This window comes from Borostomias antarcticus (genome assembly GCF_949987555.1).
Source record: "Borostomias antarcticus genome assembly, chromosome: 16".
In the NCBI taxonomy this organism is placed as follows: domain Eukaryota; kingdom Metazoa; phylum Chordata; class Actinopteri; order Stomiiformes; family Stomiidae; genus Borostomias; species Borostomias antarcticus.
This window is the reverse complement of record NC_140249.1, coordinates 19,787,151-19,800,176: the sequence shown is the minus strand read 5'-3', so window position 1 is coordinate 19,800,176 and position 13,026 is coordinate 19,787,151. Positions and strand designations below refer to the sequence as shown.

The 13,026-nt window shown below is 45.3% G+C and overlaps 1 protein-coding gene across 1 annotated transcript in view; it reads left to right on the top strand.

Annotated features, from left to right (window-relative positions):
- The window catches only part of LOC311319661 (copine-8-like), a gene marked incomplete at both ends in the record, with an annotated part of 43,934 nt that extends 31,176 nt beyond the window's left edge, over nucleotides 1-12,758 (top strand). The window contains 12 exons of the mRNA XM_084451257.1: nucleotides 616-720; nucleotides 3,361-3,402; nucleotides 4,292-4,367; nucleotides 5,045-5,101; nucleotides 5,371-5,432; nucleotides 5,985-6,031; nucleotides 7,273-7,454; nucleotides 8,237-8,364; nucleotides 10,601-10,703; nucleotides 11,309-11,366; nucleotides 12,078-12,151; nucleotides 12,558-12,758. Of these exons, the coding sequence (XP_084307383.1) occupies nucleotides 616-720; nucleotides 3,361-3,402; nucleotides 4,292-4,367; nucleotides 5,045-5,101; nucleotides 5,371-5,432; nucleotides 5,985-6,031; nucleotides 7,273-7,454; nucleotides 8,237-8,364; nucleotides 10,601-10,703; nucleotides 11,309-11,366; nucleotides 12,078-12,151; nucleotides 12,558-12,758 (1,135 nt within the window). The remainder of the gene's footprint in view (nucleotides 1-615; nucleotides 721-3,360; nucleotides 3,403-4,291; nucleotides 4,368-5,044; nucleotides 5,102-5,370; nucleotides 5,433-5,984; nucleotides 6,032-7,272; nucleotides 7,455-8,236; nucleotides 8,365-10,600; nucleotides 10,704-11,308; nucleotides 11,367-12,077; nucleotides 12,152-12,557) is intronic.
- Between the last annotated feature and the right edge of the window lie 268 nt (nucleotides 12,759-13,026).

Genomic DNA, 13,026 nt, shown 5'->3' with positions numbered 1-13,026 from the left:
TATCGGCTAAACTGCATCTTTCATGTTACATAATGGCCGTCTGTAGTACTTGATGAATGTGCCCTGGAGCGTGCTCCGCCCCCGCAGACAACAGAAAGAAAAAGGAGATGGGGGGGGGGAGGGTGGAGATTAGAGGGAGGCGTGTAGGAGAAAGGGGAGTAAGAGGAGATGAGAAAGAAAAGGGAGAATGTGAGTTAACTAAGCGCAGACTGTAGGTGGGAGTGCGGAAGGGAAGTGGGTGGTTGGGTCAGGGGAACGGTTCTTTGCCCAGCGGATCCTATTATAGGAGCCGACTTCCATGTCTTGCACTTTAACATGTTCTCCTATTGTGCAGCATCAGCTTAGCTTGGGGCCAGAGCAGCAGGACGGCCCAGCCAGAAAGAGCCTCTCTGCCTCATGACATTACTAAAACAGGGAGTTGTTGTTGTTGCTGCAGGGGGAGTCATATTTTAGCTGGTAACTGCATTCTAACAATTTACTGAATACTATGCTTTAACTGTGTGTGTGTGTGTGTGTGTGTGTGTGTGTGTGTGTGTGTGTGTGTGTGTGTGTGTGTGTGTGTGTGTGTGTGTGTGTGCGCGCGCGTGCATTTGTGTGTGTGTGCGTGTGTGACAGCTTTACTATCTGCCATAAGACGGAGGTGGTGAAGAATACTCTGGACCCCGTGTGGCAGGCCTTCAAGATCCCTGCCAGGGCCCTGTGTAACGGAGACTATGACAGGTACTGTAGCACGCCTGCACAGTCCACTTGTGTATGATGCATACTCATTTATGAATATGGAAGAAGAAACTACCCGCATTCTGACCTCTGCTCACAAATAGTCAAATAGTTCTTTGTTGTATTTGTGTTTTTCACACAAACAATTAAAATGAAGTTGGTGAAAACATCCTCCACATTATTGAACCCATCAGTGTGTTAAACTCTAAATGATCCCACTAGCTACGGTAGGTGAGAGGAATCAGTCCCTGTGTGATTGTGAATGCGGTAACTCAAAGCGTTTTGAGCCCAGGTGGAAAGGTAGAGTTCAATAAATCCAATCCGTCGTTATTGTAAAAGTCGATCCACCGTATGAGGGACCAGCTGGTCCGGCTCACAGCGCCCCCCAGGGCTCAGCCCCACGACATAACACACATCAGTCAAAGCCGTCACCGCTTATGAATAATCATTAATAATCTTCACCACACACATTTGGAAGCATATTTCCAAGTGCAGCTGAAGTTCCACTCTTCAGCCCCCATTGTATCTTGTGATCTTTTTATGATGCTGAATCTCAATATCGGACCCCCTCCCTGTCTGAGCGCAGCCTGCACAGAGCCACAATCATCCTCTTACACAGATGAGCAGCTCTCCTTTTAAGTAGACACATTCTTAATCAGCTACCTAATTGTTTTTTACCTCCGCCCCAGGGGCAAAGCCCCGCAGGGCGGAAGGTAATGTTTTCGCCCCTGTCTGTCTGTCTGTCTGTCTGTGTGTGTGTCTGTAGGCGGACAGGATTAAACAAAAACTACCGGCCCGATATGCATGACACTCGGTGGAGGGGTGCAGCATGGGCCAAGGAACTCACCGTTACATTTTGACCATGATTCATTCATAGGTGGCTCTATAGTACCCATATTACTGTAACTTCAGTGTAGTGGGGGATTTAGGTTTCAGTTTACTCATAGGTTTCAGGTTCTTGGCGCCACTTGCAATACCGAGCTTGGCCACTATGCCAAAAACTGGCTGTTCCTGGCCATGGGGGCTTGCTTCATGCGCCACTGAGCAACTTTCATTGGATTGAATGGGCCGCCATCTTTGCATGCCTTATCCACTTCTTATAATACATCCATGATCCAGCCATGATCAGTTATGCTCGTGTCAACAGGCTGGTGTCTATTTACTTTTTCAACTTGATCTGGAAGGTTGAACTCTAGAGCCCGCCTACCATAATTTTTCCGTCCGGTGGATGGAAGATGATGCTGCAGCAGTGTTATTATTTAAATCAGCAATATTTAAATTTCGCCTTGCGCCTGACGAGACTACTGGCTGCAGTGTAGAGAGCGACAAACAAGCTGCTAAAGCTATTGCTGATAATGGTGTTTTGTGCACGCAATACCACTTAGTGCATTATCAACTTGTTTGCTAACAAAGGCTAGAGCTATTAGTTAGCTGTTGATAACATGATCAGCTGTTGCAACTGGAACGCTCACCTCGGGAGTGACCATTGCCAGTTCCCACTCGCACCTCCCGAGACAAATGGAATGCACCACAACGTTATATTTCTCATTCATATGGATAGTTGAAGCGATGCATTCTGTATCATTCTGTACCATGTTTAATGCTTTATGTATATTATCTGTTAGTGTGAAGTGTGATGATTTCTGTACGGCAAAAGATCGAACCCAGCATGGGCAAGTGAGCGTAAAGGCAATACAAGCACACCGTGACACCTGTTATATAGACTAGTGTCTCAACTTGCATTTAAAGTCGCACCGAAAGGGAAGTTGGAGAACATCTTGCTTCTGTACTTTGACGTATTTCCGCCTGAAACGGGCTGCAAGGGCAGGACATACATTTAGATGAATTTCATTGGAACGTTATCGAGCGGGCGGGATATTCAACACTTGAGGCTGCAGAGTAGTTGACGTTTTGATTGACAGGGTGGATGTCGTGAGATTATTGGCCTAAAATCTAAGGTACCTGGTGTCATAATTGCACGTGACCTACCATTTTCCAGGAAGTAAGAAATTATATACTTTGATATAAGATTACAACAAAAGTAGAATTTTGTAATTTTTTGGCATACATCGTTGAATAGGTGAACACTATGACCAATTATGTCAACCAAAATGGGACAGAATGCTTTTTTCATTTCTGTGCGACTTTAAACGATAATGTAAACTTCAAGCATTCAAAGTAAACTGCAGACACTTTCAGGTGGATGAAAATAAAGTGCACATTAAAATGATTGACTTCATAGAAAACTATATAAATAGACTATAGATTTAACATGTCATTGGCTGTATAACTCCCATCTCAAATGTACATCTTGTAAACTACTGTCTGCAGACTAGCAACGTTTTGGTAATTGGAGAGGAAAGATGTCAAGCAGAAAGAGGAAACTACAGGTGGTGCTACAGTAACCAATTCAAAAAGCCAGTAGGAGAGCACAGCACATGAGAGGTGGTGGTGGGAGGTGGGAGGAAAGGTAGAGGAAAGGTAGAGGGAGGGGGGACGGGACGTGGAAGGGGGAGAGCAGTTGAGGGGGGGGGGGGACAGGGGCGGAGGTCTGCACTCTCTGAGTGCAAGCCCCTCTCGGTTACAAATACAATACTCTATTCCTAGGGCTTGTTTCTAATGGAATTTCCCTCCTCCCCACAGAAGCATAAAGGTAGAAGTGTACGACTGGGACAGAGATGGAGGGTGAGTGCTCACTCTCTCCTTCTCTCCTTCTCTCCATCTCTCCATCTCTCATTCTGAGCCCTGGATTTATACAGTGGCTATGAGAAGTATTCACCCCCCTTGTTTCACATGTGTTAGTGTGTTAGTGTTGCTAGTATCGCTTCCACCCCCCACTTGCCCACGCTGGGTTTGATCTCAGGTCCTCTGACTTGCCAACGAACATAACCACCTCTCACCTCTTTTTAGCCAGCTAAGTCACTGAAAAGCAGTTTGATGTTGCGGTGGGGGGTATTTATACTGAGTTTAACCCATTACGCTTTTTCACATTTCTTTGTGTTACAACATGGAATCAAAATGTATTTAATTTGTTTTATTTGTCACTGATAAAGTACTCTACTATAATGTGAAAGTGAAAAAATAAATCAACATTTTTCTAAATTCATTAGAAATAAAAAGACGGTAAATAATTGATTGCATAAGTATTCACTCCCTTTGCTTTGAAACTAAGAAAATAGTGCATTCCCAAATTAGGACTACACCATGAAAGCCAAACCAAGTCCAAACAGGACAAGGTTCTTGAAAAGCACCAATCAGGTGAAGGATATAAGACCATTTCCATTTACTATAGTACTTTTACGTATTTATCAATGACAAAAAAATAAATTAAATCCATTTTGATTCGATTTGATCCATGTTGTAACACAATACATTTGAAAAAGTCCAAGGGGGTGAATTATTAATTTACTGTATAGGCAGTGTATGTCAAGTGATTATATGAGTCAGTTAACAACTATTAGAGACAACAATTAGAGAATCAAATGTGTTTTTTTTAGCCACTGGAAACTCCTAACATATTAATGGAGGGTGTTTCCCAGGTGGAAGGAAGCTTATTGGTGTGTTTTGTCTCCAGTCATGACTTCATAGGAGAGTTCAGCACCAGCTACCGGCACATGTGCAGAAGCCAGTCACAGTTCCATGTCTATGAGGTGAGACTGTCACTTGATAGTGACACACACACAGACACACACACACACACACACACACTCACACACACACACACACACGCACGCACGCACACACGCACACACACACACACACACACACACACACACACACACACGTACTCACATACGTACCTCTCACACAGCTCCCTACACACACACACACACACACACACACACACACACACACACACACACACACACACACACACACACACACAAATATAGCATATGTGAAGCCTTTTACCTCTTGTAGTGCATTCTGTTGACTTGATACAGGCTGTTGATCTCCAGGGTTTGTCAGGGGGCCCCACACTCTTCTTTATGAGCCTAAAGGGAGTCAGACGTACATCTGGAGAGAAAAATGAAGTCAGGTTTGTAGCACCTACTGATGAGCAGACAGACTGAGTAAGGCCACTGAGCGATAGGAAGACAAAGAATGACCTATACTTCTGCTGCAGGGGCTCTTTTTGGACAGTGTACCTCCTTTGGGTACTGCGGAGTCTGATAATGATCTCTGCTCTCATCGCCGTCATTGCACAGTCAATTTGATTGATGAAAGGAGCCAGTCTCTGAGTCAGGATCACTTGGTTTCTGAGCTTTTGTTTTCAACTAGAGATCAATGGGATGCACTGGAGTGAAAAGGGCAATATTCTCCGCAGGTACTAAACCCCAAGAAGAAAGGGAAGAAGAAGAAGAAATACCTCAACTCGGGAACGGTGAGTCGATATGCAGCTCCACTCAGCTTAAGAAGGCCATCTACCTTTCACAGTCTCCTGATGCCATTCTCTTTAGCCGTATGAGTGCCTCTCTGTTTCTTTTTGGCACTCACCGCAGTCAATGATTTTAGTAGGACTATGGAAGTGTAATTTTAAAGACCGTCATGAGTTTGAAATAACAGCATACCAACTGTATCACAGTGTTGTATGTTTACAGCAGTGGGTACAGTACTTTATATTCGACAGCGTGCCTCCTGTTCTCTTGTCAGGTGACCCTGTTGTCATGCCTGGTGGACACAGAGCTCTCCTTCCTGGACTACATCAAGGGAGGGTAAGTTCCGAAACATTGTGAATGGACTTTTATGCCGGGTTTTCACGCATCAGCTGTGACAAGCGCTAATTTGAGAATGAAATTGTGTTTTGTCGTTAAGATTTGGCAGGTTGATTCTTGAAACGAATCTGCAGTCTGCAGTCACAAACAATCAAATTCCATAGGGCCTACTAAAACGGCTTAAAACCGCCTTGGCTGTTGGACAGTATGTGAACTTAGCTTCACTTCCTCTCCCACGCTCTCCAGGGAGCCTTGTACCGCAAATGTTCTACTTAAACTCTTAATCTTCGCTACTTGACTGGAAGCAAAGTGGCTCTCGGTTATTCCATTAGAATCTCTCCACCAACTGCCAGGCTCGCTTGCATTTCTAATGTGGTGTGGAGGATGGAGCCACTCAGAATTAGCATCAGCCTGCTCTCATTGGAGGGGATAGATGTTGGTAACTCCCCTATCAACTGCCGCTTTAGATCACTTGCTTTTAATCACACTGTGATCTAATCTTGCATGATTTAAAATGCAACATTCCACTGTGATTTGATTTTTCTCTCGCAGGACTCAGATTAATTTCACGGTGGCAATTGATTTCACCGCCTCAAATGGTAAATGTCTGAACTAGCTCTTTGCCCTTGTCAGTGACTTTACACACTTCCTTTAGAACAGCCTTTACACGTGTGTTTCAGTTAGAACAGCTTTTACATGTGTTTTACACTTCCTTTAGAACAGCTTTTACATGTGTTTTACACTTCCTTGAGAACAGCTTTTACATGTGTTTTACACTTCCTTGAGAACAGCTTTTACATGTGTTTTTATGTTTCACTTGCCTGTTTGTTTTTTTCTGCATGCGTCTGATTGTTTTGTCTCTTTGATCCCTTGTTTAGTCTCAAGCCTTTTTGTCTGTTTGTGTGTCTGACTGTTGTCGGTCTGTGTGTCTGACTGTCTGTTGTCTTTGTGTCTGACTGTCTGTTGTATGTCTGTGTGTCTGACAGTCATCTGTGTGTCTGACATCTGTCTGTCTGTCTGTCTGTCGTCTGTCTGTCTGTCTGTCTCTGTGTCTGACTGTCGTCTGTCTGGGTCTGACTGTCTGTTGCCTGTCTGTGTGTCTGACAGTCGTCTGTGTGTCTGTCTGTTGTCTGTGTGTGTCTGACTGTCTGTCTGTCTGTCTGTCTGTCGTCTGTCTGTCTGTCTGTCTGTCTGTCTGTCTGTCTGTCTGTCTGTCTGTCTGTCTGTCTGTCTCTGTGTGTTTCTGTCTGGGTGTCTGACTGTCTGTTGTCTATTTGTGTCTGACATCTGTCTGTGTGTCTGACTGTCGTCTGTCTGTGTGTGTGTGTGTGTGTGTGTGTGTGTGTGTGTCTGACTGTCTGTCATCTGTTTGTGTGTCTGACTGTCTGTTGTCTGGCTGTGTGTGTGTCTGTCTGTTGTATGTTTGTGTATCTGACTCCCTGTTGTCTGTCTGTGTTTCTTTCTGTCTGTCGTCTGTCTGTGTGTCTGACTGACTGAGAGTCTGTCGCCTGTGTGTATGTCTGTTGTCTGTCTGTGTCTATCTGTTGTCTGTCTGTCTGTTTTATTTGTCTACCTGTCTCACCTGTCCCTCTGTTTATCTCTCTGTCCATTTGGTATCAGCAATGTTGACTTGTTGCTCTTTGTTGTGCAAAGTTTAGAACTTTTATATTTATATATATTTATATTTATATACTTTCATATTTTATAACTTTTAACAATTATTAAGTTTCCACGCCATCAGGTTGTCTTTGATTCAGTGTACAGTAGCATGATACCCCAGGGGGACGGGTTGGAACGGCGCAAGACTGATCTCTGTTTTCGCGTATCTCTTCGGCGTCAGGTAACCCCTCCCAGCCCACCTCCCTCCATTACATGAGCCCCTACCAGCTCAACGCCTACGCCATGGCACTGCGGGCCGTGGGGGAGATCATCCAGGACTACGACAGCGACAAGATGTTCCCCGCGCTGGGCTTTGGCGCCAAGCTGCCCCCGGACGGACGGGTCTCACACGAGTTTGCCCTGGTGAGAGTTAGACGCCACCTCCTCCTCTTCTCCTCCATCGCCATCCCCCATCTCCATCCTCCTCCTCCTCCATGCTGATCTGCCACCCTCACAGCCCAGGCTAAGTCCTGTCCTTCTGCCACTCATAACTGACCTCTCCCTCTATACGTCCCATCCAGATGTTGCGCCCGAGGCCTCGGTAGCCATTACAGCTGCTTAGCTGTTGGGTACTACTCCCCCCAGAGGGGCCGGAGCCAGAGACAGGCCCCGTACGCATGAATCTAAGCAATAAGGATTTACAGAGTCAGCTTTTAAAGAGTAAGGCCACATGGGAGCAAAGAACCAGCGTTGGAGACGGGATTACACAAGCTCCATTTAAAAAGCTAAGAGGGGCTGTTCCACCTTCATGGGCAGCCAAGCAGACATGGTCACAGTGGTCTGTTCCCAAGATGCTGGGCTAATGCATTTTGTTCAGGGGTGAGATGAGTCCCAAATTAGTTTTGATATTGTGTTCTGAGAACAACACTGTGCTGTGTGTGCGGCAGCAATATCTTCATAATGGATTTGTCACTTTTCTTGTGCTGACCAGTGCCTCTGGTTTTGTATTCTTCATATTCATATTATGACAGGCTACAGACCAAGTCCCAGAATAGAGCATATAATGTTTCTAGTGTTTACTGTTCAGGCGTTCATTGCACTCTAAATAAGAATTCTCAGATGGGTGGAAGTTAGACAAAAAAAACAGTTTCTACCTGGATTGTGCAAGGCGATGATGGATGTTTGTAATCTTTGTGTCTGTGCAGAATGGAAACCCCCAGAATCCATACTGCAGTGGGATTGAAGGGGTGATGGAGGCCTACTACCAGAGCCTGAAGTCTGTGCGTCTCTATGGACCCACCCACTTCTCCCCTGTCATCAACCACGTGGCTAGGTAGGTCACACACTGTTATAGTATAACATGGAAGGGATAACGTATGGCCAGCCGGGGATTATCGAAAAAGAAGAGCCGGACAGTGTGTTCGGATGGTTTTGTAACTCACTGAAGGGATCTTCTTTTTCGATAATCACCAGCTGGCCATATGTTATCCTGCTTATTACACAGCTACTTACCAACAACATTCATTCTAATAAGACTACACTTTTTTTTATTTTTTTTTATTTTAAATGGTTCTGTGTACTTGCGCAACAGACATTTTCAGAGATTGAACATAGGCTACAACAGCCAGACCGTTATTGTTGACAATGTTCAAACTTTCAACAAACAACTTTTAACTGTCGCCCATAGACATGTTTAATGTATTGCCCTTAGCAGCGGTGAATATTGCTCTTGACCGGTGGATTATTTCTTGACAATTCACCTGCCAAGAGCAATATTCACAGCTGCTAAGGGCAATACATTATATGTCTATGTAGAATGTGCGATTGTCTAATCAGAATCGAGTATTTCAGAGAGCCATGCAATAAATAATATATATTATATGAAAATATATAAACCCGTGGAAATGGAGTGTACACACACACACAGGTCCACAAGCACATGCATACATGGATGTATGCAGGAGCAAATTGCACTCAGCTGCAGCACCGTATGGGCGTGTTTGCATTAGAATGTCATTAGCGCAATATCTTAAGCGAATAGGTCGTTAAGACGGAGCACATAGTGGGCGCAAATGACACGCAGTTCATGGTGCTATTTGTGGCCGCAATCCATTCTTTATGAATTCGCCCCATACTGTAAGACCAGTCGACCAATCAACCATTTATTTTAAATGGTCGATTGTCCGTTATTAGACACAGTCCGAGTCTGACCAGCTCCACTATGACCTGTGAACCTCCCAGGTAAGAGAGGAGATCAAAGTAAATGTGCTAATGGCTCTGCCCTCCCAGTGGAATCAATACTAACTCTGGTGGCATGAACGCATGTAACGATCACGCCTGGCCTTTGGAGTTTGAGTAAATCCTTTAGGCTTTGTGTGTAACCACCGTCTCTCTGTGATCGATTGAGCCCCCACTCAGGTCGCGGCAATCAGAGAGAATAATTTTCTCAAACACAGGTTGAAGAAAATAGCCACACATAAAAACAGTTGAATGTCACAACTCCCACCATCACAATGGATGAAACTTGGATGAAAAATCAGGCATTGGATTAGATAACCAACAGTGCACTGGTGCCTTCATATGAAAAAAATCTGGCTTCACATTATTAGATTAGATTAGGATGATATATTGGCGCCTTCCAGCATTATTCCCTTTACTGTATATTGCAACAGTAAACTGCTAATGCAGTCAGTGGTCTCCTCAGAATTAAGCATTCAACATTGGCAAGCGATAGCTGAAAAAAATATGCCTTCTAATATTGACCAGTCGAAAAACGATTGCCCAATCCACATGGTTGACCAGTAATGGGGCCGGCGTGCAGAAGTAAACCGGTTTTGAGTGTCTTTCAGTGTCTTAGGGCGCCATGCTCCACTTGGTGTTCTCTATTGGGAGACCTTGTTCGGTCATCAACAAGATAGACTGTAACAAGCTCCCCCCACCCCCCCGTCACTGATCACTGCCCCACATATCTCTCTCTTGGAGCTGTCCACCCACTTGCGCTAAGAATAGCTTCATTGGTCAATCGCTCCATTGGTCAACGACTGTTTCTTTAGTGTGGGCGACAGAAAAACACGCAGGAGACCCATTTTCACAGTAACAAGTCACACTAAATGTCAAAACAGACTGCTTGTATGCTTGTTTTTTTGCTATTCCACCGAGTGTGCAAGTGAGTGCAAGTGTTTTAACTGATGTAAGGACAAATCACCTGAGAAAGGGAGTGGTACTAATACTCTTCCTTGGGGTACTCCAACTGACCCAGTAAGGCAATGTTTTAATGAGTCAGGTGTAATTTTACACTAAGCATTTCATTTGGTGGCTGTACAGCTTTTGCTCTCAATTAGAATCACTGAATTGTTTGGGGCAACAGAAGGTGTGAACACCTTCTGCTACAACAAGGTTGACTCTCTGCACATCTTCTTTATATGTCTCCAGCTCTCACAGTAAAGGCATTTTGGGGCGGGGCTGGCCACGCAGTAGTCTGTGAAGACAAGATTATGTGTGAATCTTATCTTACCAACCACTCACTCCCTCTCCATCTCTCTTCCTCTCATTCTCTCTCCCAACCCTAGGTATGCATCTGCTATCAGAGACGGCTCCCAGTACTTCATCCTCCTCATCATCTCAGACGGGGTCATCACTGACATGGCGCAGACCAAGGAGTCCATCGTAAACGTACAAACTTTCCCTCTGATACAGAATTCTAATACAGCTGTGATTCCCTTGATGTGCCATGGAGAGAGCGCACAGACAGGGGCATTGCTCATTGTTGCATTGGGGCTAATATTGTACCTCACTAATTGTTATGGGAGTGCTCAGCAGTCCTGAATCTTATATTGCGAATCCTTGCTCTTTGGTTGCCCAATTCTCCCGTGTAATGTAATTGTGGAGTCTAATATGAGAACGATGATTACTAAGACTGCTGAGAGTAGCATTCCCATTCCTCATATGAGGCCAGATGAGGTTCCAGCAACACAAAGTTATGAAACACAGAAGAAAAAAAAACACGAATCACAAAACAATTTATCATTCTCTCCAGCCTTTGGCGTGCCACTCAAATGAAATTCAATAAACAAAATTGCAATTGAAAACCACCAGCAGGCTCATCTCAGGCTGACTGGTGCATGAAGTTAGAGAGAGCGCTCATTCTAGGATTAGTCCCCACAGAGGCATCACTGATGGATCTCTGACACAGTCTGTGGAGCTTTACAGAACCATAGACTTTGAAGCACTTAGGAGGAATTGTGAGGCATCTTTTCTGTCTCCTGTCCCCTCCTCAGGCTGCCTCTCTGCCTATGTCGATTATAATTGTAGGGGTTGGACCAGCGGAATTTGATGGTAAGAGGGTGTGCTGTGTGTGTGTTTTCATGTGTGGGTTTTCCATCCACCAATCCCTTTCCCTGCGTTCCCACACTTCCTATCTGTAGTCCCACATGTTCTTCCCCTCTCATCCTCCAGCTGTCCTTTTCCTGCTCTCTCCATCTGCCTCTCTCCCCGATCCAATTTGCTTCCAAACCCCCATAGTATGTGGATGTTTATTGATAGAAAATCTGATTTTTTTTCTGAATCAAAGTAACTATTCTGAAAATGAATAAATGAGGGATTCCTCATCTCTCGGTTGTACTTTTGTTGGAAAGACATTGATATTTACAATTTATATAACAGCCCTCAGTACACTTTGTCTTTCCCATTCCAATTCCCTGTGAGCGATTAGCCTGCAAAGTCAGTGGGCCTTAAAAATGTGTGCGCATGTTAGCATGATGTCCCTGTTGCACACATCGTTGGCTTCGCTCACTCATCGCCCTGCAGTAGTGTGCGAGTGACAGCCGATGCACCTCACGCACCACACTCTGTGATTCCGTGTACTCCTGCTGTATTTGGCATTGCAGCATCGCATGGAAATGTAAGGCTCTCGTCCAATAGCGTGCTACCGCGGCTCCGCTGTACACCGTACACAAATTACACGTACAGTAGGTGTCAAACTTGGCGGCCGACGTTGACGTGGGAATGTGCGTTTATGACGTGGCATGGATGTGTTTCTCTCCTCAGAAATGATTGAGCTGGATGGGGATGAGGAGAGGATCTCATCTCAGGGACGATTCGCTGAGAGGGACATTGTTCAGGTACGGAGGTTTCCCTCCTGTTCCACTGCCGCCCAGAAAGAAGAACTGAACATTCAGCAGAATGTCTCCATAGATCCCTTATAGAAATGGTCTATGTGTGTGAATGACTGTCTCCCTCTCTCACCTCTTCCCTTTCATGCTCAACCACACACACACACACACACACACTCTTCTCTCCACTCCTCTCCACTCCTCTGTGCTCCCCTTTCCTTTCATTCCTCCTCTTCTCTCTTCTCTCTGCTCTACTCCTCATCTCCTGTCCTCTTTCCTCCTCTCCTCTCTTCTCCTCTCTCCGCTCTCCTCCTCATTTCCTGTCCTCTTTCCTCCTCTCCTCTCTCCGCTCTACTCCTCATTTCCTGTCCTCTTTCCTCCTCTCCTCTTTTCCTTTCACCCCTCCACTCGCCAGTTTGTTCCGTTCAGAGACTATGTGGACCGGCGAGGGAATCACATCCTCAGTATGGCTCGTCTGGCCAAGGAGGTCCTGGCTGAGATCCCTGACCAGTTCCTCTCCTACATGAGGACCAGGGGGATCAAACCTGGGCCCTCTCTACCTCCCTACACCCCCGCTGTGCACCCTCACCTCAACCGCCGAGTAAGTCGGATCTGAAGGGTAAGACTTTGACCTTGGCCAGCTCTCTGCATTTTCTTCTCTCTACTACTCTTCACTGGAGTTCGATGGCAGACGGCAAACTGTTTGACTCTCATGTCACACTTTCCGGGAACTTTGGGAATACGTAGAGGCATTTGATCAGACAGGTGGAGGGGAAAAAAAGGGGGTTTTCTTCCATTTTCCTCCCAAGAGGTCAGAGGTCAGCATTCACTGTTCTGACACGAGAGGAGCTCATTGGACAGGAACCAAGTAGGAGCAGTGTCCA